The 27,953-nt window shown below is 34.3% G+C and overlaps 1 protein-coding gene across 17 annotated transcripts in view; it reads left to right on the top strand.

Annotated features, from left to right (window-relative positions):
• Positions 1 to 27,953, top strand: part of R3HDM1 (R3H domain containing 1) — a 205,344-nt gene that overhangs the window by 88,404 nt on the left and 88,987 nt on the right. For 10 of the 17 annotated variants that reach the window (XM_049615699.1, XM_049615700.1, XM_049615695.1 and 7 more), the window contains 12 exons: positions 2,082 to 2,123; positions 2,587 to 2,676; positions 6,813 to 6,927; positions 7,988 to 8,066; positions 15,577 to 15,636; positions 15,720 to 15,860; positions 21,425 to 21,533; positions 21,624 to 21,719; positions 23,875 to 23,912; positions 23,995 to 24,045; positions 24,153 to 24,379; positions 26,434 to 26,688. In XM_049615699.1, the coding sequence (XP_049471656.1) occupies positions 2,082 to 2,123; positions 2,587 to 2,676; positions 6,813 to 6,927; positions 7,988 to 8,066; positions 15,577 to 15,636; positions 15,720 to 15,860; positions 21,425 to 21,533; positions 21,624 to 21,719; positions 23,875 to 23,912; positions 23,995 to 24,045; positions 24,153 to 24,379; positions 26,434 to 26,688 (1,303 nt within the window). Of the gene's footprint in view, positions 1 to 2,081; positions 2,124 to 2,586; positions 2,677 to 6,812; positions 6,928 to 7,987; positions 8,067 to 15,576; positions 15,637 to 15,719; positions 15,861 to 19,489; positions 19,623 to 21,424; positions 21,534 to 21,623; positions 21,720 to 23,874; positions 23,913 to 23,994; positions 24,046 to 24,152; positions 24,380 to 26,433; positions 26,689 to 27,953 lie in introns of those variants that run through there. The other 7 variants (XM_049615701.1, XM_049615702.1, XM_049615707.1 and 4 more) reach the window with 7 other exon arrangements.

Here is a 27,953-nt window from a genome sequence, read left to right as displayed (position 1 = left end):
TTTAATCAAACCTATTCAGGAGCCTTGAAAATTAGTGCAAATCATATGAACTTTTATACAGATGAGAATAAACCGAAAAAAATTTGACCAGGATCACCTACTAATAAGCAAAGCTAGAAATTTAAAGTCAACCCTTCTACATAGGAAATACAGTTTATACTTGCCATTTAATCATCTCTTTTAAAATTTTTCAATAGACTGGGGTGCCTGGGTGGCTCAGTCAGCTAAGCTGACTTCGGCTCAGGTCATGATCTCACGGTTTGTGAGTTTAAGCCCTGCGTTGGGCTCTGTGCTGACAGCTCAGAGTGTGGAGCCTGGTTCGGATTCTGTTGTCTCCCTCTCTCTCTGCCCCTCCCCTGCTCATGCTCTGTCTCTCTCTGTCTCAAAAATAAATAAAACATTAAAAAAAAATTTTTTTTTAATTTTTCAATAGAAAGTTTTGTACTCCTGATGCTTAAAATTGTAAAGGTTTAAGAGAAGGGGGGTAAGTCACAAATTCTTTTCCCTTCTAGTGCCTTGGACCTCATTTAGTTATGCGGATTTTCTAGTGTTCATCTATTGATTTTCTCCCACTTTTTGGCCTGTAAGCCCTTACTGCATTATGTAGCATAACTTTTTTAATTCTGCTTTTAGATATCAGTACAGACTGTTAGAAATCCTCTTGAACAAATTAAAGAGGAAAGTAAATAGAAACAGAAGACAGTACCGACATGCAGAAGGTCTCATAGGCAGGAAGCACTGACATATGCATCTGTGTGCACTTCTATGCCGTTTTCTTCTTTATTTTTTCTATTTTTCTTTTGTTATTGCTAAATGACTCTGGTAATCCAGAGTCAAAACTCCCCAAAATATAGTGCTTCTTATATTTCAAGAACTTTGGATGCAAAATGGGTACCAGGACACACTGGTACTGCAGATTCTCATTTTTTCTTCTTCTTCCTCTTCGAGAGAGAGAAAGACAGAAAGTGAGAGTGAGTGAGTAGGAGAGAATCTTAAGCAGGCTCTTTGCCCGGCATGGGGCCCGATGCGGGGTTCAATCTCACCACAGTGAGATCATGACGTGGGCCGAAATCAAGAGTCAGATGCTCAACCAACTGAGCCACCCAGGAATCCCCAGATTCCCATTTCTGTTGATTTTACATAAGGCTTTTTTGGGTGGAAGAATGAAATAGTGGCTTTTTTTTTTTTTTCATATGCAGAGCATACTAATCTAGGTATTAAGAAGGACTTTTTCACCTGTTTTATGTTTGGTACCAAACTAGCTTCCTGGTTTTAATGTGTATGAATGATAGATACCTATTGGGGATTGGGGTTGAGAGGTAGATTGGAGGAGGTGAGAAGAAGTAAAGTGTTTAAAACCTGTCTGGCTTCATTTCATAGGCACTTCAGCTGCTTTCCCAAACCAGAGCCTGGTATCACAAACTAGAGCTGGTTGTCCCAGCAGGTGTCCAGGTCGTGTGATATTCCAGTCATGCTGAATGAAATGCATATTGTAACTGCCCTCTTTTCTTTCTGCTTCTTTGCCTTACCCTGGACCAGGCAAATAGGATTCCATCACTAATAAACTGGTGGTGTGCCTCTTTATAGTGTTAAAAAGACTCAGTAGATAGGTGGTTGTACTCTGACTCAGTGTGCATTTAAAGCATTCTTAGTAAGTTTGGAAACTTTTCTAAGCATAGCTACTTAAAATCACTCAGGTGTGTGTGCGTGTGCGTGCGTGTGTGTGTATGTTTTCCTCACCTTAGCTAAAATGTAATATGTTATAAAATTCTTAAGAAGTATATTTTATTTTAGTGTATCTAATTAGTTACTTTATAAGTTTCATTTAACTCAGTTAACATGGAAATTTTGGCCATTTGCTGACTTAAAGAAAATACCAAAATACCCACAGAAGGATTTTAGAGAATCTTCTATAAGTGTGATTCTGGGAGGAATCAGTACTTTTTTACTTAAAACCAACTTTGATTTCCTCATTTCCGGTACTTTGTGCAGGTAGTTTCCTGTGGTTTAGGATTATGAATTAAGCAACAAACATTTTGTTTCAGTGTGAAATTTAATACGAATCTTTCTTGTGTGTTCAGCGGCCATTGCAATCCTTTGGACAGACAGGAAAAAGGTCTAAGGTATAGTAAATATATTTTGTGCTGGCATGCCAAGGGCCTTCCTTCATGCTTGATGAATCCTTGTTTTCATACAGCGCTGCATTCAGTTTAGTTTTGTCATATTTTGTTTGGGGCAGAAAGCTTATTTTGTTTTATTTGGGGTTTTTGTCTTGCCTAGTCGCTTTTGTGCATTGCTTTTATATCTTTAATGGTTCTCTATCTATAGAGAAAATGGCTTTCTCACCATTCTTTGGTTTTTGAAATTGGAATTAGTCCCATTCTTGCTATTGCTGTAGTTTTCAAAACTATATTTGTTTTCCCTCTTAACAAAGGGTTTTAGTGGTATTTAATGATATATTTAACTTGCGCATTTCACCTACTTTTATACATGGCAGAAGCTATAAAGAAACTTTAACTCTAGGGGGCTTTTGGATATGCCCTAGATTTGTGAAATGTAGTGTTAATTTTAAATACTTCTCTTTAGTCGAGCTCAAAGTTAAAGCTAGTTCGGAGCCTTGCAGTGTGTGAAGAATCTCCACCACCCCCTACAGCAGAGATATCACAGGAGAACCAGGTAAAAAAAAAAAAAAAAAAGAAAAGAAAAAAGAAAAACAAAAACAAAAAATTGTTATTTAAAGGCATGGTACAATAACCTGCTTCCTGGAGAGTATTTTTTCATAAGGTTAAATAAAAGTTGTATATGCATGTGTGTGCATTATGTATGTGTTTTCATTTGTTTGCTTTATTTTAAATGAGTGAAGCTAATTTCATAGTACCACCAAAGATACAGATAAAAAGTCGGGAAAACCTCACTGCTTCAGTCTGAGGCTTGGTGCAGTGGTTTCTCTCTGGAAAAAATTAGGGATTATATAATTAACTGGGAAGATGACTTTAAGGGATTATAAATTATTATTGAAAAGTTATAAAATATTAAGTAGTACTTCTACTGAGCATAACTATGATAAAATTTGCCCTTTTTATTTTGGCTTTTATAAATTTGTTAAACACTTACTGCTTGTGTGTGAAGAGGAGACTACCCAAGACTTTGGCTTGATATATTATTTTACTTATTAACCTGAATGCATGCTGAAGCCAGTTTTCTAGTTAGGTTGGCCATAATAGTTTAATACTTCTAATTTCTCTTCTGTCTGTGCCTGTAAAATATTAAACAACTGAGGTTCAAGCAAATGGTTCAGTTTGCCTTTTATATATTCTTTTTAATGCTATGACTTTACTTTTCTGATAATCTTAGCCATGCATTGATCTTTGTCTCATGTTACCTTTGGACATTTATCCCTAAATAATTTAGGACGCTTTACCAATGTTTTTATCAGTGTGATAACTTTGCCTGTTGGTGATTTGTTCTACTTCTTAAGAGTTTGAGCAGCCTGATATCCCGTTCTGTATCAATAATAATTTTCAAAGAATTGAAGCAACTGTTTGGTTATTTAAGAAACTGTGACTAAAACAAGGAAAGGGGGGGGGGGGAAGGCCATGATAGGTTGTACAACCTTTTTTTTTTTTAAATGAATGCCAGTTGTACGTTAATTCAAAAGAAAAAAAAAAGATTGTTATACTTTGCCTTGATTTAGAAGCTGATGCCCTCAAAAGCCTATTATAGATATGATAGTTGTCACATATTTAGAACATGTTGGGTTTTTTAAAACCACTTCACTTCTTTGTTTCCAAAATACAAGAAAAGGAAGGTTTTGAAAATAAATTATTTATTGTCGACGAAGAATGTATAAAAATTAGTTTCCTTTGAAATTTGTTCAAGTGTCAGGAACATAGTGTTTAAATTGTATGATTTTTATTGAAGATTTAACTACATAGATAAAAGATAGCTCTATGTATTTATTCTATAAAATAGATATGCTTTAGTAATAATGAACTTTCTAGCAAGAAGCAGAAACACAATCAAATGTTTTCTTAAGAACTATTGCCTAGACAACATGTTTTAAATGTTAACCTTTGGCTTTTACATGGTTGTTAATAAGGCTAGAGAGTTATGGTATACTTTGGAAGAAATCAATGAAATTGTTTTTGAAATAGCAATTTTAAAAGTTATTTTGTACAAGTAAGAGTGAAGAATACACCTGTACAAGGTGGAGCGGTGGATATTGTAATTTTTTTGAAAATTCATTTTTTCATTCTGTTGGCCAAAATGTTACACCATCTTAGCCTCCTGGAATTAGTCCAAGGATATTGAGGAAATGAAAAGGGTCATTCATAATTAGACTGTTAATACAGAAAAAGTGCATACTTGATGAGAAAAAGGATAAGGTGATCTTTGTACATTTTAACCTGATCTGAAAAATAGTGAAGGGAAAATTCTCATAGTGCTACATAAATATATCTAGTGAAAATTCATGTGAAAAAATTAATATCAAGAGTGTACATTATATATTAATGTATACATTTTTATCACAGTTTTTCTGTTTATATAAAGTTCAGAAACTAAGTTATAGCATATGAATGATGAATAAAGTATTTATGCCAGAGTTCAGTATTCCACTTACTAGATTCTTTCTCAGTTTCTCTTGGATACAATAAATTCTTTATTTTCAGGTAATAACCCATTATTGTTCTCTCAGAGCAAAAGATATTCCTTTTAGTAGAAAGTCCTCTTTTTCCAAGCCTTGACTTAACAATTGCACCTGAACGAGAATTAGAAAATAAACTATTTCCCATGAAATGTGCTGGTATCTAATTCTTGGTAGTAGAGACACTTTCCAACTAATAATGCCTGCTTCAGAATGTGATTTTTGAGGAATTAATCTGGAATAAAACTCATTAGTCAAAAGGTTGAGAGGCAATTAAAAAAGAGATGTCACTTGTGTCTGATGAGAGCTTATGAGAGGGAAGTGACCTCAATAACAGATGTCAATGACAGAATGAAGAGTAAAGGCATTACAGCTTCCTGTGGAGATGTTGCTATCCTTCCAATTATTTATAGTCAGAAGAGTTCGTTTAAAAGGACTACTGGGTTTTTAAATATGTCTTGTTGATTTGCTACTAAAAACAAGGCCTTGGTGCCAACTGAAAGCAAGGCCTTGGTGTGTGAAGCCTACCGTATTTTTAAATACAGTTCATCATGATAAAATAGTTTAATATCTGTAATTAAAATGTAGGGCTTTGGGAAGGGAATTTAGAAATGAAATCTGATACTCAGTGGAAGCTGCTTTTAGTGAAGGCCTAAATGTGAAATCTTCCAACTGGATTCTATAGGTTATTCTTGAGATAGGAGTAAAATCTATAAGTCAGGAAAACTTCTGTAATATTCTACTTCTGAAACATAGCTCTGGGATTCATTTTTAAATATCTGTTTTACATTTAGGAATAGAATAAGGAAAGTGGATAAGAAAATGAGTCATAGTGAAAAGAATGACTTTTACCAATTGATGAATGTATGAAGTTGATTAATATATGAAGTTTGGTAAGCAAGACAAAGGAGGGCATAAAGCAGATGTTCATCATTCTAGTAAAAATTGCTAGTCCAGAGCTTGTGCCCTATATTCTAAGCCCAAATTTGAAGTGAGATGAAATAGGAAGCAGAAGAACAAAGATAAAAATAACAGTCAGCAACCCTATAGGAAAAGTACATATATATATTTGACCAGAAATTCTGTCAAATATTCTTTCCAAAAAAATTACATGGGTAAAAAAAGGTTAATAAAATTCTTGTGACTGCAAGTTCAACTCCTGAAATTTATACCCTTTTTGATGTTGATTTATTACACCTATTTCCATGGCAACCATCACCCAGAAAAGTGAAGTAATTGATCAGTGTTTTTCATCAATAAATAATAGTATCATTTAGTCTACAAAAAGGTCATACCTCTGTCTTTAGTAGAAATGGTCTGGAAATTATTCTACCTTTATGACTTGGCTTGAATAAACAGAGATTTGTGACTTTTTTTTTTTTTTTTGCCTTTTTAGGCTATGTGAATTAATTTCCAGTAATTTCTTTGGGCTCTGAAATTACATTTAATGTTATTATTTTTGAAATGGAATGTAGAATTCCTTCTCTTTTTCTATTTTATAGAATATGATTACTTCACAGGGTTAAATATTACATATCCAGAAGGAAAACAGTCTTGTTTGAAACCTTTCTAAAACATGGTGGTGATTGAAAGAGGAACAGTAATACGTCATTCATAAATAGAAAATAATCAGATGTGTGGATTTAGTTTTGGAAAATCTGTACTTACATTTTTATATGGCAAGAGAATTGAAGAGTGTGAGATTATAAAGGATACTCAAAAAACTATTTTTTTGTTAAGTGTTGGCTTGATGCTCACTTGTTCTTATTGTCATGATTGATGATCATTATTCTTTTGTTTGGCAGTGGCATCTCCAGTACAAAAATAGGCTAAGAAGACCTTGCTTCTGACCCTCCAAGGGTTTTACAAGTAGATATATTCAGAGTAACATAGAAAATATCTTATGTTCTGTAAAGTAATTTTGAGGACATGTTTAAATTGATACATTCAACTCAAAACGTTAATTTTAACATTTTCTATCAAGACTTTGATATAAGTGGTAAAATAATTAAGTTGTATTCCAGTATGAAGAATCTAATTAGTTAACATAAAAATCTTTATCCTTTTTCTCCTCCATACAGTTTTGTGTTACTCAAAAAATATAAATGTGTGGAATTAGCTGAATTGCTTTATATTTTCATTTATAACTGATTTTGCCTTCCAACAGGAGAAAATTCAGATCCAGTTAACGCAATCATTTGAAAAAGAGGAGAAGCCCTCAAAAGATGAAGCAGAAAAAGAAAAAGCCAGTGATAAGTTACCCAGAAAAATGTTATCAAGAGGTTTGCAATTTATTTGTTTTCAAACAAAATTTTAATTTTACTGTCAATAATTCCATCCTTTATCCCTTGAAACTTTATGTATAATATATCTCTAGTAAAAATGATAACAGAACAGACTTAAGGGATGTTAAAATAATTTGCTCATCTGGGCAAAATGGCATAACACAAATCTGAACATCAGTAAGATGCTTCAGCAAAGAAACTGCAACATATGCCAAAATCACTGAGGCAGATAACTATCTTGACCTCTTATTGGTCTCTCATAATGAAATACTGGAATCACTATGATTTGAATACTTGAGTCTGTTAAAAATAATATTACTCTTTAATTCTATATGATACAACAAGCTGATGCCAAAATATGCAGTATCCGGTAAGAATATTCTTGGAAACCCAGAATGTTTATCTTTCATAACAAATTTCAAGGAACTTCATCATCTAGCATTACAAGTCAATGACAATACTTCTTTAATTTATAAAACCAGTTACATTGGCCAGTATTATGAACAGTGTAAGTATATTATATTTAAGGGGAAGAATGTAAACATGAATATCTGAAAAACTATTTTGAAAGCAAGCCTTTGGTGATAGACCTGATCAAATCTAAATACTTTTTCAGACCTAGAATTCCTACCTACTTCCAAACTATTGCCTCTACTTATATTCTTAACTGAACTAAACTGTCTTAATTTGCGCTAAATATGGATAATTATTTAATTCATTCAAATTTTTCACTTGAGGCATTTTTGATCATGAGAATTGTGGTGAGTATATAAAAGGATCTTTAAAGACTTCAGAGTAAATTAAACAGGCATGTGTGAGAGAAAAAAAATTAAGAATATGCATGTACATGCAGTTATATAAATCTTTGTCATGCTCATTATTTGGGAGTAGAAAGCTTGTGGTCATTTGAGTTCATCATAAATTCCCTTTTCCTTCCTTGTCAGTTTTTTCCCATGTGGGGCATCTCATTTTGTTTAAAATATGCATCATGTGTAAAAGGGAAAGGGATTTGTTTTCAGACAACTTTATACTGGGTTTTTGTGTTGTTGTTTTTTAGATTCCAGTCAAGAATACACTGATTCAACTGGCATAGATCTACATGAATTTTTAGTAAATACATTAAAAAACAATCCCAGGTAAAAATTAAATTTATAAGGTTTACATTGCTTGGAGTGCCATAATTTTGCTATGTTTGTTTTCATTACTGAGTTAGAATATTAGAATAAGATTGCAGTGTTTGAAGTACACCAGAAACATTTTAGTTTCCTAGGGCTAAGATGTTGTTGGTCTACTGTATGCACATGTATAAATATTTTTTTTGCATTTTTCATGTCCCATGATATAAAAATAATTCATTCTTTTTGTAGGAATTTTTGGAAAAACAGAATCACCAAGATATTTTGACTCTTAATTGAGGTAGAGAGGTAATCATGAATCGTGGAAAAGAAAAAAAAAATTCCCCTACAATAATACACTCACCCAATAAGAACTTAGTGTATTCATTTTGAGTTTTTGAACTTGACTAAATGCAGAATTTTTGTTCACTCTTGTGTATTAACCTTCAACCTAAAGATTTTTAAGGTCCTTTTGTGGGTCACTGTGAAACCCTTTGTGTTGCCAGGGTACTAATGAATACACTCTAACTTTCTGGCAGGTCATTGACCCCTTTGTGGCCTTCTCCCCACAAAAAGCCTTATCTATTAAATATCTGCCTAACACTTTCATGGGGTAGAAGACTCCAAGGCTAAGAATCGCTCCTCTAGATATTAGCTTTACATGGTGGTAGTTCTTTAATGTCCATTAAAATGAAAGTAAAACACTTTCTCTGGGTATATGCATATGGAAGATTACAGGAATAACTCTCTCTAGTCTCTTTGAGGCTTATCTCGTGTCATGCTTCAAGATAATCTTTATTTTCATTCATGATTTATTGTATTCAATATCATCTTGGTTTTCTGTTGTATATTTAACATAAACCCCAAAAAGAGAACCACCAAAATGAAAAGTGGTCTCCTTGTAAATGGGGCTGAAGGAGTATAGTATGGAGTGAGGAAGAAAATAAGACAAGTCTGCATGACTTTTTTTTTTTCTTCAGTTTTAAGTTTATTCCTCACTGGTCACAACAGAATGATTAATCCATTAGTTCATTGAACAGGCATTTACTGAACATCTGTCATATTCCAAGCTTTGTGCTAAAAACACTGTAAATAGAACGATGGAGATATAATCCCTACCCTAAAGTATTCACCATGTCTGAGCTAGGAAAAAACATAGGATATATAACTAAAATTAAATTTTGATGTTGTAAAAGAAGTTTTTGGATGTGCTATAAAAACACAGGGAGGGGGCCCCAACCTCTTTTTGAAAGGATATCGGAAGACTTCACTGAAAAAATAAGCCTGGGCTGAGCCATGAATTCATAGTGTTTTAAGTGGAAGCAATCTGGCCATATAGAGAAGCATGAGAAAGGCATTCTAGGATAGATATAAGTGCACTGACAAGGCACAGTAGTGTGAGAGAGGAAGTGGTATATCCAAGGAAAGTCTAGCAGGGAGGCATGTGGTAAGTGATTCCAGAAAGTGATGGGGAAGATGTTGGTGAGGTATGAAGACAGACCATATCCAGTTGTTCTCAACCTAGGATTGTACCAACACTGTGAGGTGGTGAGCCCATTGAGTGTGCAGTGCTGCTGGGATGCCAGGGATCCTAAAGAGATCTTTAAGACAGTAATGAACAATGAAAAATAGTGAGTAGTGCATCATTTAAGAAGTACTGAGTATGGCATGCTAAGTTGAGGAGTAACTAAAGAATTTTGAATAGGGTAATGCCATAATAGGTATAGGTATTTTAGAAAGATTACTTTGGCAGTGAGGGGCCAACAAAGAATGTGGATAGGACACCATAGAGAGGAATAGAGAGGAAAGGACATGTTTGAAAGATACTTAGGAAGCATCAAGGCAGGACATAGTGATGATTTGGGTATAGAATGGTTATGATGTAGAATAGCTACTAGGTTTCTGGCTAGCCTGACAGTCCCATTAACTGAGAAAGTGGGTAAGGGGCAACCCTGAGTAGTGGAATAGGGCATATTCTGTTTTAAGTATAGTTTGAGGTGCCAGATGAAAAAGCAGGAGATGTGACCTCTCCGCAGTTAAAATGCTCTGGTTTTCAAGTATATGAAACTCAAGTAATAGGTTTGGGAGTCACTAGTAGAGATGAAGCTTGAGAAGGATTAAAATGACAAGGACAAAATTCTGTGGGAAGACAGGATAGAAAAGGTAGATGAGAAAGGAAGAGACCAAGTCCTAAAAACAGAAGAATCATGAGAACATTTATCTTAGAAGTTTGACAGGGAGTTGAATGGGGGGAGCTGTTTCATGGAAGATAAAATAACACAGGGACATGAAAATAGAAGTACCAAAACCAGTCCATTAGGTTAAGAAATTAGGAAATTCTTGGCTATTTTAATAAATTGTTTCATTTGGGGTGGGATGGTGGAAACCAGAACTCATTGGGTTGGGGAATGAGGAGGAAGGTAGAAAACACATAGCTAATTTCTATAAAACAAGATAGGATGCTAAACAGGCAGAATTTTTCTTTCCTCTGAACCCATAGGAGAGATCTCAGTAAGAATGACAATAAGGAATCTATTTTTATACATCCCCAAATATTTTTCTGTTGTACAGTTCTCTGCTTTCTTCTACAAATGTAAAAGTTTTAAATATATCTGCACATGTATTTTTATGTACCATTTAATGGTTTTTAGTATATTCACAGATACGTAGAGCCACCACTACAGGCAATTTTAGAACTTTTTCATCACCCCAAAAAGAAACTGCATATTTTTAGCTATCACCTTTCTGTTCTCTGAGCTCTAATCTACTTTATATCTCTTCAGATTTTCCTGTTTTGGACATCTCCTATGAATGAAATCATGTATATGTCTTTTGTGGACTGGCTTCATTCACTTAGCATAATACTTTCAAGTTTCATTCATGTTGTAGCATGTATCAGTACTTCTATTTTTTTTCCTATGTATGCATTTGTATTTGAATAAGCATAAGTAAGTAATTCATGTAATGGCCAACATATAAGTAATTACTAATGTCGATATGGTTTAGAAAGTTGTAGCTAATGTTAAATTTTGTGAGAAGATTTTTGTTAGGAATAACTAATGACTTAGTGTTCTCTCAGTGAAACACACAATCAGTTGCCAGATCTACATGGTACAAAAGTAGTATAAGTATGGCAAGTTTCCACTAAAACTGTCAAGATTGGATATTGTTCAGAGAAATCTTCTAGATTTTAAGCAGATTTATTTTTAGTGTTAGAAAAATTTAGTCAACCTTTCATTTCAAGATTTTTCTTGGGGCGCCTGGGTGGCTCAGTCGGTTAAGCATCCGACTTCGGCTCAGGTCATGATCTCACGGTCCGTGAGTTCAAGCCCCGCATGGGGCTCTGTGCTGACCGCTCAGAGCCTGGAGCCTGCTTTGGATTCTGTGTCTCCCTCTCTCTCTCTCTGCTCCTCCCCTGCTCATGTTCTGTCTCTCTCTATCTCAAAAATAAATTAAAAAAAAAAAACAAAACATTAAAAAAACATTAAAAAAAAAAAGATTTTTCTTATTATCATTAAATCTTTGTCTTATTCTTAGCCAAATAATATAAACTTAACTCCAGATGTTAAGTAATAATTTATCTGGAATTCCTATTTGCAAGAAATATTTTCAGAGGCTATACTTACTAGTCATTATCTGTTACAGATATTTGACCAAGCTCATATGGAATATTGGGAAGGAGGGGTGGTCAAATGGAGGCATTATTGTTTTCTGCTTTTTTGTTTGCCATTGGTCTGCTAGCTGCATACAGTTTCTCTAAAGTTATTTCTGGTATAATGACTAGAACACTAAAAGATTGTTGCCTCTTCATTTTAGATAGTAGCTGATTGATCAGTGTGATTGAGATCCCTGTTCTTACTATTTTTTAAATAATAGCATACATTGGTTCCCTTTAAAAGATTATACAATAATTTCAGTAAGTATGCCCACTTTTAGGTTCATGTGCTAAACCTTATGCCTTAAGAAATTTGTGGATCTGTTAGAGTGCTATATGCAGTGCTTCTATAAAGGATTATTATCTTTTAAGTTAATGATCATCACCAAATATCTAACCTTGATGAAGCTTGGACTAAACTATAGTAGATAAAAGGCAGGAAATCTTGAGAATTTAAGGAAATGACCAGTCTTATTTTTCTAACAAGTTATATTTCTTAGTAACTGAAAATATAGTAAACCAGGCAGAAGCGTTTATTTTATTTTGTAAGTGGTCCAGATAATGATAAAAAGTCCTCTGCAATCCATAGATCTGCATGTGAAAGGGGAAAAAAGACTGAATATATATCAATGGCTAGTAAAAGTGTTAGATTTTTCTCTCATGGAGATAACAAATTTATTTTTAGTGGCAATACATTTGCTGAAACACATTTCACAGATCTTTTGCCTACTGTTCAAAAACAGAAAATAATTTTTTTTTTTCCTATCTTTTCTGATATAAGTATTCCTACCCTGGCTTTTTTTTTTTTTTTTTTTTAATTTTTTCCCCTGTTTCCATTTGCATGGTAAATGTTTTTCCACCCCTTCACGTTCAGTATGCATGTGTCTTTAGGTCTGAAATTAGACAGTAGATAGATGGATCCTGTTTTTTAGTCCAGCCACCCACCCTGTGTGTTTTAATTGAAGTATTTAGTCTACTTACATTAAAAGTAATTATTGATAGGGATATATTTAAAGGCTTTTTTTTCTGTTACTTGTTTTGTTGTGGTTGTTTTTGTAGTTCAGCGTTCCTTTCTTTTTCTCTTGCTCTCTTCCCTTGTGGTTTGATGACTTTCATTAGTGGAATGCTTGGATTCCTTTCTCTTTTTTGTGTGTGCATTTATTGTAGGTTTTTGATTTGCAGTTACTGTTATGCCTATATATAACATGCATATAGCAATGTATATGAAGTTGATGGTCACTTAAGTTTGAACACATTCTAAAAGCACTAAATTTTTACTACCCCCCCCCATGTTTTTGTATATGATATCACATTTTACATCCTCCTATTTCGTGTATCCCTTGATTGATTTTTGTAGATATAATTGCTTTTACTACTTGTGTGGTTTAACCTCTATACTGGCTTTAAAAGCAACTGATCTGCTACCTTTATTACATGTTTGCGTTTACTTATGAAACAGAAGACCAACTTAAAAGTACTGTTTCATGGATGCTTAATAAATTGTCTGCCTCGGATTCCTTTTTTTTACAACAATAAGTGTATAAAATATGTAAGGAAAGTTACTGAGAATTAGATCATCTCAAGACAAATTGCATTCAGAAGGTTAGATGAAAAGAGGTTCTTGGAGTTATGTAAATAAGTCCTTTTCAGGGAGAAGTAAAAATGTCCCAACCTCCCAAAAAACTTTCAGGGGAAAAAAAAATTAAAAGACTTTATGGGTGAAATAATTTGATTAATTGATTCCGTGCAGATACATTTGTTGAGCTCTTCTATATAGTCCAAATAACTATACAAAGATAATTGTAGCTTTTAAAGAAAAGTATGAAAGAAACAAGTTCTAAGAAATAGGAAGTTGTTCAAGGCAAAGGAAACATCATGTTCAAGTAACCTGAAACAGGAAGGAGCTTGGCAAGTACAAAGATAAGCCAAAATGATAAGAGTTTGTGATTGAGGCGTCTGAAGAGGTAAAGACCAAATCATGACTACCTTGTAGGCCCCGTTATAGATGTTTGTTTCTTAAATCAGAGCAGTGGGAATCCTGTGATAAATATTTAACCAAGGCAATAACATGTGGTCACACATGTGTTTTTAAAAAGTCATTAGGGGGGCGCCTGGGTGGCGCAGTCGGTTAAGCGTCCGACTTCAGCCAGGTCACGATCTCGCGGTCCGTGAGTTCGAGCCCCGCGTCAGGCTCTGGGCTGATGGCTCGGAGCCTGAAGCCTGTTTCCGATTCTGTGTCTCCCTCTCTCTCTGCCCCTCCCCCGTTCATGCTCTGTCTCTCTCTGTCCCAAAAATAAAATTAAAAACGTTGAAAAAAAAAAAAATTTAAAAAGTCATTAGGGCTGTTCCAGGTAGAACAGATAAGGAGGAAATGAGGGAAGACACAAAGACACGATAGACTACTGCTACAGTAGTCAAGCCAGAGATCCTGCTTGCTTGGATCCAGGGTAGCAGCAGTGGAAATAAAAGAAAAGTAGATAGAAGGTAGGTAAAACTTGCAGTAGTAATTAACTGAATGGGAAAATTAGAAAATGGATTGTAGCAAGCCAGAATTCTTCTACTATAGTATGCTGGGTAAAAGATAGTGCCACTTACTGAATTCAGGAATTCTAAAGGATAACCAGGTTTGGGGGCAGAATTGAATATTGCTAGAATTTGTGTGAAAATGTAATCCCATTTTCACCTTTGGGTTCGCAGTCGCCAGGTAGGCATGTTTTTCTCTTGATTTTTCAACTAATGTAAAAAAAAATGTATGGTCAGATATCACTTGGTTTTATGAGACTTCTTTGCAATGAAAGAGGAAGAGTCAAACTCAGGGCTGATGTATAGTATAGACTTTCAGACAGTTTAAGCAGAGGCACTACATTCTCTGCTCTGTTAGAGTCTAAGAGGGATCTACTATGTATTACTTATTTGAGAGGGAAATATTAACCTTCGGCCTAGTTTTCTTGATCAGGGACAGAAGTGAATGATCTGTGAAGCTACTTCTGGTTTTAAGGTTCTCTGGGTGTGTTTGTTTATTTCACAAGCACATGAAATTTCCAGTGAGCACAAGAATACTCCTTTGAGCCATGTTCTTGGTATGTGAGCAAGGAGGTCCTTTGGGTAGTGATACCATTTATTGTTATAGCATATGTGCGTTAAATAGGACCCTAGTGGTCTAAAGGAGCACATGCAGGTACTCCCTAGAGCCCTTATTTATTTTTCAAGTTGAAGGCCTTGGGTTCATTTTTATTTTTATGGCAAAAGTTTCCATAGTCTTAAAAATACATAATACAAGTTTACAGAATGATTTCAAAAGACTTCTTTTTCTGAGTCAGAATTAGTAATGTAATTCATACTTCTCTGCTATAGTTCCATCTGTATACTAGCATTAGATTCCCTTAGGAGTGTTCCTGTTACTGGCCTTGCATGTTCTTTAGAGTACTGTTTCTATGGAGCTCAACATAACAAAGTCATGAACCTAACTAAAATTGTCTGTTTTCTTGCTATTTCTCAGCTTTATTAAGGAAGTAAAAGATTAATATGCTCTTATTATGTATATATCTACAGAACAGACTCCCATATACATATACTTAGCAGATCAAAATACCTGTTTTAAGAATGGCCATGTGTTGATAATTGTTAAAATTGAATAAAGGCTACATTGAGATTCATTACACAGCTCTCTTAACATTTGTATGTGTCTGAAATTTTCCATAATAAAAAATTAAACTAAAAAAAGTCATCTTTAATTTTTTTTAAACATTACTTTTTTTAGAAATCATCTACATATTCTAGCATCATGCTTATGATATACAGGTTTTTAGGAGAAAAATGAGCCATAATAATTCAGTGTTAAGTTTTATATATAAGAGTCTTCATATTTTGTTTCAGGGACAGAATGATGCTGTTGAAATTGGAACAAGAAATTTTAGATTTCATTGGTAATAATGAGTAAGTCCTGACATTTAACAAGAAAACAAATTGTCATCATAGTTCTCCTTGACTTACTAAATTAGTTTTTCTTCTACTTCTAGGTCTCCACGTAAAAAATTTCCCCCAATGACATCTTACCATAGGATGCTATTACACAGAGTAGCTGCTTACTTTGGATTAGACCACAATGTTGATCAGAGCGGGAAGTCTGTCATAGTAAACAAAACTAGCAATACAAGAATGTAAGTATCAACAAATGTAGGTATTTGTTAAGTATGTGTGTGATTATAGTTTATCTTTCTACAGCACTTTTCATCTGAGGTTTTCCATAGGTTTTAGCAGCTTTATGACAACCTTATGTAATAGGGCCAAAAATACCTTTAGCATACCAGATACAAAATGCACCAGTCTAGACTAAAATAAGGCAGATGAATGAGGACTGGTTTAAAAAAGCAAAACCAAAAAAACTTCAGAAGTCATAGTAACAGTGCTGTTTCAAAACTATTCACTTGGATTTTTTTTTAATTTATGTAATTTAGATAGCTGTGGCCAACCTTAGGCAAATTTGTTTCGTTTTGTTTTGTTTTGTTTTGTTTTGTTTTGTTTTGTTTTGTTTTGTTTTGTTTTAAGGCAGATTTTGACACCCTCACATTTAATTTATCTTCCATCACTTTACAATCCTTTCAATCTCTGGTTTTGCTTCTTTCTCCCACAAATCTTGAGAAGGTGGGACTGTTGGTTAATAATATAGTATTATCCATAATGTTGTATTCCCCCTTCTGAGCTATGTACAATTGACCAAGGAAAAGTTTTAAAGGAGTTAAGAGGAGCCATTTGCTTAAAAAGTGATAGCTTTATAGTGTTAGTGAATTGCAGCATCAGTACTGGTATTTGGGACCAGAAGGCCCAGTGCAGAGGCACCTAAAATTTTAACATGTACCACAGTATCTCCCCTGCTTGCTTGCTTGCTTGCTTTCTTCCTTCCTTCCTTCCTTCCTTCCTTCCTTCCCTCCCTCCCTCCCTCCCTCCTTCCTTCCCTTTCCTTTCCTTTCCTTTCCTTTCTTCCTTCAGCATGAGGCAGGGTGGGGGGGTGGGGGGAGAGAGAATCCTAAGCAGGTTCCATGCTAAGTGCAGAGCCAGACACAGGCCTGGATCTCATGATCCTGGAATCATGACCTGAGCCAAAACTCAAGAGTTGGATGCTCAGCCAACTGAGCCATCCAGGCACCCCTCTTCTGCCTATTTCTAAACTAGTCCTAAAGCAACTTAAGTGCTTGTTAAGTTCAGCTGAAATTTATACTTTGATGGTAATCTGCCTATTGGAATTTTCTGTATCAATTTCATATGTGGCAGCAGTGGGTCTGTGGTAATGAGCGTCAGCTTCAGATGATATAGATAATGCTGAAATTAATTATTTTTCTGCTTTTCTTAAAGCTATACTTCTCTTAGGGTCTATTTTTATTTAAATCCAAGTTATTTAACGTAAAATTTAGTAATAATTTCAGAAATAGAAATTAGTGATTCATCACTTACATGTAATACCCAGTGTTCATCCCAAGTGTCCTCCGTATTGCCCCTCACCCCTTTAGCCCATCCAACACCCTGTCAGCAACCCTCAGTTTGTTCTCTGTATTTATGTCTTTTATGGTTTGTCTCCCTCTCTATTTTTATATTATTTTTGCTTCCCTTGCCTTATAATCATCTGTTTTGTATCTTAAATTACACATATGACTGAAATCAGTATATTTGTCTTTCTCTGACTTATTTTGCTTAGCATAATACACTCTATTTCCATCCACATTGTTGCAAATGGCAAGATTTCATTTTTTTTTTTGATCTCTGAGAAATATTCAATTGTGTATATATATACCACATATTCTTTATCCATTTATAAGTCCATGGACATTTGGGCTATTTCTATGCTTATTGTCGATAGTGCTGCTATAAACATTGGGGTACATGTGCCCCTTCAAATCAGCACTCCTAAAAAAAAAATAAAAAAAAATAAAAAAAAAAACAACAAATCAGCACTCCTATATCTTTTGGATAAATACCTAGTAGTGGAATTGCTGGGTCATAGGGTAGTTCTATTTTTAATTTTTTGAGGAACCCCCATACTGTTTTCCAAGGCGGCTGCACCGCCACTAGCATTCCCACCAGCAGAATGAAAGAGTTCATCTTTCTCTACATCCTCACCAACACCTGAGTTGTTAATTTTAGCCATTCTGACAGTTGTGAGGTGGTATCTCATTGTGGCTTTGATTTGTATTTCCTTGATGAGTGATGTTGAACATCTTTTCATGTGTTGGTTAGCCATCTGGATGTCTTCTTTGGAAAAGTGTTCATGTCTTTTGTCCATTTCTTCACTGAATGATTTGGTTTTTGGGTGTTGAATGTGATAAATTCTTTGTAGATTTTGGATAACCCTTTATCTGTTATGTCATTTGTAAATATCTTCTCCCATTCCATCAGTTGCCTTTTAGTTTTGCCGATTGTTTACTTCACTGTGCAGAAGCTTTCTATCTTGATGAGGTCCCAATAGTTCATTTTTGCTTTTGTTTCCCTTGTCTCTGGAGACATGTCAAGTAAGAAGTTGCTGTAGCCGAGGTCAAAGAGGTTGTTGCCTGTTCTTTCCTCTAGGATTTTGATGGCTTCCTGTCTTATGTTGAAGTCTTTCATCCATTTTGAGTTTATTTTTGTGTATGGTGTAAGAAAGTGGTCCAGGTTCATTCTTTGGCATGTCGCTGTCCAGTTTTCCCAGCACCACTTGCTGAAGAGACTGTCTTTGTGCCATTGGAGATTCTTTCCTGCTTTGTCAAAGATTAGTTGACCATACATTTGTGGGTCCATTTGTGTGTTCTGTATTCTGGTCCATTGATCTGAGTGTCTGTTTTTGTGCCAGTACCATACTGTCTTGATGATTACAGCTTTGTAATACAGCTTCAAATCTGGATTTGTGATGCCTCCAGCTTTGGTTTTCTTTTTCAGGATTGCTTTGGCTGTTCAAGGTCTTTTCTGGCTCCATACAAATACAGGATTGTTGTTCTAGCTCTGTGAAGAATTCTGGTGTTATTTTGATAGGGATTGCTCTTAGGAGCTCATCTGTGAACTATTCATTTTTCATGATTGTATTTATTCACTTATGTCCCTTGTATTACAATGGCCTTTACTCTGATAGCTGCCATATTGTTTACTGAAATAAAGTTGATTTTCATCCATTTCTTACAGTATTTTGTCAACTAAATACATTGGTGGAACCTAGTATTTTTGAATGTTTGTTCCTACAATTAAATTAATGACAATAGATATCTTTAAAAAGGACCTTGTCTTCCTTTAGGGATTATTTTACCCACAAATGTGAATGGTACTTAATTTTTTTCTGCTTGTTCCTTACTCTTTTAATAATATCCTCATCAGTTAGTTGTTTCCCAAGGACAGTAACCGTAAGATATGAATTGAACTGAAGGTGAATAGAACTCAAAATCATTTAACCAGTACCTTTCAACATTACTCAGAGCTGCTGGATACCCAAGCACATGTACATTAGCAGGCATTTTGTCTAACATTTCGACTGGTGACTCTCTAAGGTTTTCAATACAGTGTAACCTCAGTTATTTGAATGCTATGAATGATGTCAGAAAGCTTTAGGGTTCTCTTTATCAACATAATCAAAAGTTTGGCTAAATATAATGTTTATGATGTACTTAAAGAAGAATGGATTGATAACATAATTACAACTAGACATTCAGATCATTGAAGTTACACTGTATTCTTATTTTATATCTTCTGGAATATGAAGAAGGTTGTAAATCAGAAAACCTTAGAGATCTGCTCCACATTGAATAAATGCAAACTTACCTTTTCCTCATAGGCAAATTACCCGCTCCAGCCTTGAACCAGTGGTGTTGTGGATGTCAACAACCCGGTGTCCACTGGGGTGTCTCAATGGAGCGGGAAGTTGGCGATTGCAGGGCAGTAAATTCAGGCATCTATAAAAGAAAGAGGTAAGACAGTCTTAAGGTTAGCTGAAATGCCTGCCAATGCTATTTGGTGTGGGAATCCAGCTGCTCTTAGAAAAGTTGCCAGGCCCTTGGTTAAACCTTAGAGTTGACTTTGGAATAACTCTTGCGCCCAAGTACAGACACCTTCAATAAAGAAAAAAAATGACTTTGAACAGCTACAAAAAAAGTTGATATAAGTAAACAGGGTAATCCTGTGACAGAAATAACATACTACCATCTTCAGAACTAAATAGACAACCTTGCAAATTCCTACTAAAGAAAGCATTTTTTTTTCTCATCAGTTTGGTCATGATGTTGTTTTTACTCTTGTTTTTGTTCTTCTTAGTTCTGTATACATATAGCTCTGTGTGGAGATCTGCCCTTCGTTTCACCTAAGTACGTTGTAAAATAAAGATTTCTTCAACTTACTTAGATAAGTTTTATTTTCAAATCTTGTTTTGCATAATTTGACAGGATATAGAAACAGTACTTTATTAAAAATTCACTAGGTTAAAACAAATATTCAGAAGCATTCCTTAAATATTCTACATAATGATATATATGGTCATGTTTGCTGAAGATGTTATTACTTAGGTTTATTTGGTTCACAAATGTACTTGGTATTCACAGTATATTACATCACTGTATAATACATATTTAAGCTATATTTAAAAAACTACTCAGGGCTTCAGTTAACCTTTCTTTGTACCTCTAAATATATTTTTATGTACCATGTATTTCAAAAGAGTAATTCCAGTTTTATAACAGGATGTTATTAAGTCACAAGAGTATTAAATAAATTAATTTGTTGAAGCTGACAATATATTTTAGAAAGTGAAGTTTTACGTAATTTTGATTTTCCATGGACTACAACCTCATATATGTCTTCAGGATGTCATTAGAACTTGCAACACTTCTGTAGAGGAAAGACAAATCAGCCATAAAATGTATTGTTATAATTTTATAATTATTACTTTAGGTTACAACTTTAACCTCCAAAAAAGAATTATTTCTTTTTTAAACTGTTTCAATTAATATAAATCAAAGATGTACCCTGCTATAATTAAGAATTCTTGGTTGCATTTGAAATTAACCTCTTAAGTTTTAGTTAAAGCAGCCACAAAAAAATTTATTACTTTCAGTTATATCACACCAAATGTAAGAATGTAATATAAGATACGACACTATACTTTATTCTTTTTCCCAGAATTTTTCCTTAGATTTAGAGGAGGCAATGCAAAGAGGATAAATAGGCTTTGAGTCTGCCATACCAATGCACCAGCTGTGGCTCAGTCATTCACTTGCACTTGACCTTGGACAGTTGCCTAAGCCATTTGAACCTCAGCTTTTTTCAGTAATATTTATAATAATAACAAACTTCTACTGAGTGTTTACTTTTTAAGTGCTATTCATTTATTAATTCACTTCATTTTCAGAACAACCCTGTGAAGTAGGTATCCTGTAATTCAATTTACAAATGAGGAAACTAGGGAACAGAAAGGTTAAGTAACTTGCACAAGTCCTGAAGCAACTAAAGTGGTAAAGCTGAATATTTGAACCCAAGCAGTCTGATTCCAGAGCCCACAGTGTATTTTTCATATGGCCTTTCAGTCATAACATAGAGCAGTTAATACCTTCTCATAAGATTATTATGAAGAGTAAATGAGATAACATAAATATTAATTATTAGTGGCACTAATGAGTGGTAATTTGCATTGCTCTGATTACTTTTCATAACATGTTGTATTTAACTTTTCTGTAAATATTGTGTACTATCTTTCCTGTTCCCTTCGTGGTTTTTTTAGACCTGATCAGAAATTCAATGAACATATTAAGGATGATAAAGGTGAAGACTTTCAGAAACGATATATCCTCAAGAGAGACAACTCCAGCTTTGACAAAGATGATAACCAGGTAATCTGTCACAACTGCAGCTTTTTTCTAGGTGCAGGACTTATCCCAACTGATCATTTTCCCGAGAATTAATTGTTTTCATTCCTTTAGATGAGAATACGTTTGAAAGATGACAGAAGGAGCAAATCTATAGAAGAAAGAGAAGAGGAGTACCAGAGAGCCAGAGACCGAATATTTTCCCAAGATGTATGTACTGATTTATATTTAGATCTCACTGTTAAAATATATGCTAATTGCATTGGGGGGGGGTCACTCCTTTTATAATCTATTGATCATTTATTTGTAACCGTATCTGTTATATTTAAAGTCACTTGTTAGAAATACTGAGATCCATCTTGTTCATGTTAATAATTTAATAGTTTATAAAATGCTACATTGCAGCAGTTATATAAATATTTCAAAAACTGGATGCTTATAGACTACAGAGTAGTAGTGTTGAACTGAATATATAGTTAGTATAATTTTTTTTCCTTCCAAACTTCTCACAGATTTGAGATTTTTAGAACATTCATCATAGTCTACAAAATCATGGACTCTAAGTTCTACTTGGTAGTAGATTTTTCTCAATAAATAACTTGTTTCTTTTAAAGTAAAACTAATTTTTAGATTAATATTGTCTACTTTTTTAAGTGATTATGTGAAAGAAATCTTTAAAGTGGGTAATTATTTTATACATATATGTGAGAAGAGATTTAGTTTGGTCTGACCAGTGTCTGTTAAGCACCCATTCTGTTTAGTACTAGGTTTTATTCATGGATATATGAATGTATGTAATTTGTGTTAACATTGCCAGAGATAGAAATTTCAATGGTAAAAAAACAAAGAGTAACACTAAAATCCAAACTATCAGTTAATATTCATACAAATCTTATTGACCACCTATAGTAGGTGCTATGCTGGGCACTGGAGGACACATCCGTTTACACTTAAAATAAGTTATCCCCCAAACAGTGCTATATATACATATGGTAGATATTATCATTGTTTTTATCTTACGGATAAGGAAACTGAGGTTCGAGGAGGCTAAGTAAAGTAGCAAAAGATCATATAGCTAGAAAATGACAGAGATTGGGATTTCAGCCCAGGTCTGCTGTCCTCAGAGCCTGATAAACTAGATGTAATTCTCTCTGTAGTTTGTAAGATTGATGAGGCCTCTACCCCGATGAATAGCCAGGTAATGACAATACGATCTGTGATGTAGGTGGAGACATGAAGGTAAAATAAGGGACATGGCAGAAAAGCATCACAAAACAAAACTCAGGAGTGAGAGGAAGAGTTAGCTTCCAAACAGAGACTCCAAGGGAGTGAAATGTTCCAAGTAGAGGGTCAGTATTTGCAGAGGCCCAGAGTTAAAGGAGAAGTTGACACATGAAGACTAAAAAATTCAGAGGAGCTGGACTATAGCCTACGTGACACAGAAAGTGAGGAAAGTTTAGATTAGAGAAATAAGCAGGAAGCAGATGACTTGACCCAGGAAGCAGATGACCTGTCCCTGAAAGCTGGTTAAGGTGGTTGGGCCTTTAGTTAGAGCAGGAGACAGCAAACTTTTTCTGTAAAGAGCCAGATAATTAATATTTTAGGCTTTTAGAGTCATGCGGTATTTTATTGCAACAACTCAAATCTACCTTTTTAATGTGAAAGCAGATGTAGAAAATACATAAATAAATGGGCACGGCTGTGTTCTAATAAAACCTTATTTGCAAAAACAGGTGGCTGACCATAGTTTGCTGACCTCTATGCAAACAGCGGAGAGCTGTTAAAGGAGGGAAGAGATGTGATAAGAGTGACATTTTAGAAAGACTTTTGTGGCTTCTATTGTTTAAATTGGATTAAAAGGGCAAAACTAGTAGCTGGAAAACCAGTTAGAAGACTGTTATAATAATACAAGCAAAAATGGTGGTTGCCCAAGCTAAGTTCATAGCATTAGAACAGTTTGGTTCTGAGCTGCATTGAGGTATAGCTGCTTGCTTGTTCACTGCTACAGTCACAACCAAAGCACAGGTGATCAAAATGTTGAGTGAATGAGGTAGAATCTATAGATTGGTGTACACCTTCAGTATATAATAGTGAAAAGGGGTTCACTTGTTTGGAAGAGATTATTTGAATTTCAGATTAATTTGTGCCCCAGAAATGAATGGCTTCTGTTAAAAGTAAGCATAGTGTGTCCAAGCCAAAAATAATTTCATTGTTATTTATTTATGTCCCCCTATCACTATTTTGGATTTTTTTGGCAGGGCTAAATGATAACTTATTAAATATTACTGTGTGTGTTTTTTGTTGTCATCACCAGTTTATGTATTTGACAAAAGCTCAACTTCTTATATCTGTTCTTTCTTTCTAGTCCCTGTGTTCCCAAGAGAATTATATTATTGACAAAAGGTGAGGGAATTTTTAAAATTCATTTGTTAACTCTCTGATTGATGCTAATAAAAATAAAAATGTCTCATTAAAATGCCAACAGAATTCAAGACGAGGATGCCAGTAGTACCCAGCAGAGGCGTCAGATATTTAGGTATTGAAAGCATGTTTTCATGCAGTATTAAAAACTCAAAGCATTTTTTCTCTATTCTTTCCCCTTTTGTCCTACTAGCTTTTCAAAGTTTTCTTTCTAAATTACAGAGTTAATAAAGATGCTTCAGGGAGATCAACAAATAGCCATCAAAGCAGCACTGAGAATGAACTGAAGTATTCTGAACCACGACCCTGGAGCAGTACAGATTCAGACAGTTCCCTCCGAAACTTCAAGCCTGCTGTTACCAAAGCCAGCAGCTTCAGTGGAATCTCGGTCCTGACAAGAGGTGATAGTTCTGGGAGCAGCAAAAGCATAGGCAGGCTTTCAAAAACAGGTATAAATATTTGTCTAGAACTGTGCAGTCATAACATTTCGTTTCCCTATTGCTGCCTTAGCTCTTTATTTATCAGATGGCTTCTGCAGTTATCCTAACATCCAAAATTCCTACCAGCAGTGCATTGAACAGCTCCACAGTACTTCAGAGGTAATGGGTGTATTGACATTAGGATTCATTCTCTGCTCGAGAGAGATTTACAGACATCAGTTAAAGTAAAAATCCTCTCTTGTGACATAAACTTAATCAAGTTAGTTCAGTGAAATGTCATCTGTTGTTTGAGTCCCCAGAGGTGGTTGGAAATTCTCCATTGCTTATTTATAATTAGAAGGCCTGGTTTCTTACCTAGGATTATTTAACATTGGTTGCATTTTCAGCTAATACTATCAGTTATTGATTGTATTTTTCATGATAAAGTCCTTCATTTGCCATTCAAAGAATCAGTAAAATTGCTGAGAAGTTTCTGAGGATTTTTCAAGAAAAATAATGTGATGTAATTATTCTGAATGAGTGAAAATTTTAGTAACATCCTCATTCTCCTAGTTTCTTTGCTTTTTAGGGTACCTTACATTTAGGCTCATACATTTTCTCTTCACCTTTACTAAAGACCCTCACATCTCTCTTAGGATCCTTGCAGATCTTTATTTGGATTCCAAAATTAGCTTTAAAAGTTAGCAGAAATGGCTATCTTTAGCCTATCTGGGTTATCGTAGACATATGGTATTGTACAGGTAACATGGGAGAGATTTAGAGGTGGCCAAGTATTTTTTTATTAATCCTTGTCTATAATCAGTGCTTTAAATGAAGGCTTATGAACTGCACTTGTCACCCTTTCTTATTATAATGTGCATATTAAAAATATCTTAGTGTATATCATAGAATATTGCTAAAGATAGGTAAATTTTGTTAATATAAGAAATATGTATATGCACAAGATATGCATTTATTTGGGAAACAAGTCATCATAACAATAACTATGAGAAGATCATTTAGGAACACTGCTGAATTAAAACATTTTAAGATCGTGTCCTATTTATAATCTATATTCTCTTCAGAGATGAACCATTATTTAACTCTTAATAGGGAAAAATTATTTTTGGTAGTTTTTATCAGGGGTCATTTGGCACAACTTAAAATAGAAGAAGGCAATCTGTATAAGTGTATCATATTTGTTTATTTCATTCATTAAAGAGTAATTCTCCATCCCAGAGTCAACTCTTACTTAAAACCTAGTTAACCATATACAGTTTAAAAATCTTTTTCTTTCTTTGATTGTCTTATTACCCAGTTTTAGCCATTTTACTGAAAGTCAGTAACATTTTCAGTCTCTGGGTGATAGAAAACGAAATAGATTGCAGGGATAAAAACAGCTAAAAATAAATTATCACATTTATTAAGTTTAGTAAGAAATAAATTTTAAAACTAATGCTAATATGAATACTTGGAATATTTTTCTTGCTGTCTTTGTCCCTTGATATGATAAATAATTAAATGTTGACTCTATAGGAAGATGCTATGATTCTGAGCTTAAAATGGAATTCTGCAATGAAACTTCCCAATTGTGTCTCTTGATAGAGAATTTATCATTTTTGTTATCTCCTATACTACTCTTAATCTTTCTGTGTTCTTATAGATAAGGGGTTTCTGGTATAAGAGATTTGGGGCATTTGGCTGTGCTATGTTCTTTTTCCTGGGGAAAATTATAATCTGTGTATTCCTAAGTGTTAATCTAAAAGGTAAAATGTACATAAGTTTGTGCTTTGGGGAATGTGGGTAATGTGCTTTTTGTGGCTGTCTGTGGCTGTTGTTATTATAATCTTGCTTAAGTTGCATGCTTTGGCTATGACTTCTCTGACAACTTATGTGATCAGTTTGCTGTATTAAACTTGTTGATGATGGGGAGGGGAAGCAAAATTATATAGTAAATCAAAAATAGCCATTGCTTTTATGTGGTAACTGCATGTTATGTAATGTGGATTTTATTGTTACATATTTAAAGCCTGCGTTTTTATATGAGGTTTAAAAAATCCATATTTTTCATTACTCCTCCCTAGGTTCTGAGTCTTCTGGTAGTGTAGGGTCATCTACGGGCTCTCTTTCTCACATCCAGCAGCCTCTTCCAGGTACAGCTCTCAGCCAGTCTTCTCATGGCGCACCTGTCGTCTATCCAACTGTCAGCACTCATAGCTCTCTTTCCTTTGATGGTGGCCTAAATGGGCAAGTTGCATCTCCTAGCACTAGCTTCTTTTTGCTTCCCTTGGAAGCGGCAGGCATACCACCTGGCAGTATTCTGATCAACCCACAAACAGGTTGGTATCGAGAAAAAGGTGTTTATTTCAGTTGAGATATCAGGAGTTACTGAAAAATAAAAACTGTGTATTAAATGTATTATTTGTATATGTGTTGTCAATTTTTTATTTTTCATGAGTAATTAGCATTTTCCCTAGAACTTTAATAAAACATTTCTGCTAGAAAATGTTACAAGATATGTTTATATCAGGAAGTATTTTTCTCTTTGTGACATCCAGACATCACCTTTTAGGCTAACCATAATTGAAAAATGGTTCATTTCTTAGAAATGAGACAATGACCATTGAAAGAGCTTTATTTGATTTAAAAAAGTAAAAATTATCCTGGAGAAAATAGTATGCATTTCATGAGGAAGGAGAAAGTAAGCAGCTCTTATTCATTATAGAAAGAAGGAGAAGGAACATATAAATTATTGTCCTTCTGAATACAGTAATTTTTTCTCCTAAGGAAAAGGTAAGGCACATTTTATTATTAGAAAAAGGAAATAGGTAGTCCTTATGAATTAATATTGAAGACACATATTCTTTGCAGTTAGGTAATAATTCTCATCTTTTCAGCATGTATTATGTATCATGTACTGTGTTAGGTGCTTGAAACACATTACTTATCATCATTACAATCTTGGTAGGTGAAGTCCCCATTTACGTGTAAGGAAACTGAACTTCAGAGAGATTAAGAAACTGCAGTCATAATACATTTCATTATGCATGTCGTATGGGCAAATATAGAAAACATCTTTTAAAAGATCACATGAAGTCTGGTCTCTATTCAAAATGTTATGGCGCAGTAATTTTGTGAGAATGAGAACAACCTTACAAATCATTTGATAACCTTTCTTAGAAATTCGTACACTTAACTCATGTCACATCAGCACGGCAGTAGTTGGGGATAAGTACAGGCGGGAGTGTCTCTGTGTGCTCCTGAACCTTTTCTTTTGTTTGTTGTAGAGAAGACCATGACTTGGAACTCATTACCTTCAGATTTCTTTGCATCTGTTTTTTAAGATAAAGTATTGGAACATTTGTTTCTATTAGAAGAAATGAATAACTGACTATTCAGAAATTCCGTTTTTGCTTAATAACCATTATCTTCTCCTTGAGATTTATTATATTACTAAACTTCTTGTTTTTCTGGAGCAGGATATAAGATGACTTAATATACTATTTACTATTACTTTTCATTCAAATCATTCTAATGATTTTTCAATGATATGAAAGATTCTACTGAATAGGAAATTATAGAATGAGCAACAGATCAACCTGTA

The sequence above is a fragment of the Panthera uncia genome (genome assembly GCF_023721935.1).
Source record: "Panthera uncia isolate 11264 chromosome C1 unlocalized genomic scaffold, Puncia_PCG_1.0 HiC_scaffold_3, whole genome shotgun sequence".
NCBI classification, from domain to species: Eukaryota; Metazoa; Chordata; class Mammalia; order Carnivora; family Felidae; genus Panthera; species Panthera uncia.
This window is presented reverse-complemented; position numbering and strand designations above follow the sequence as displayed.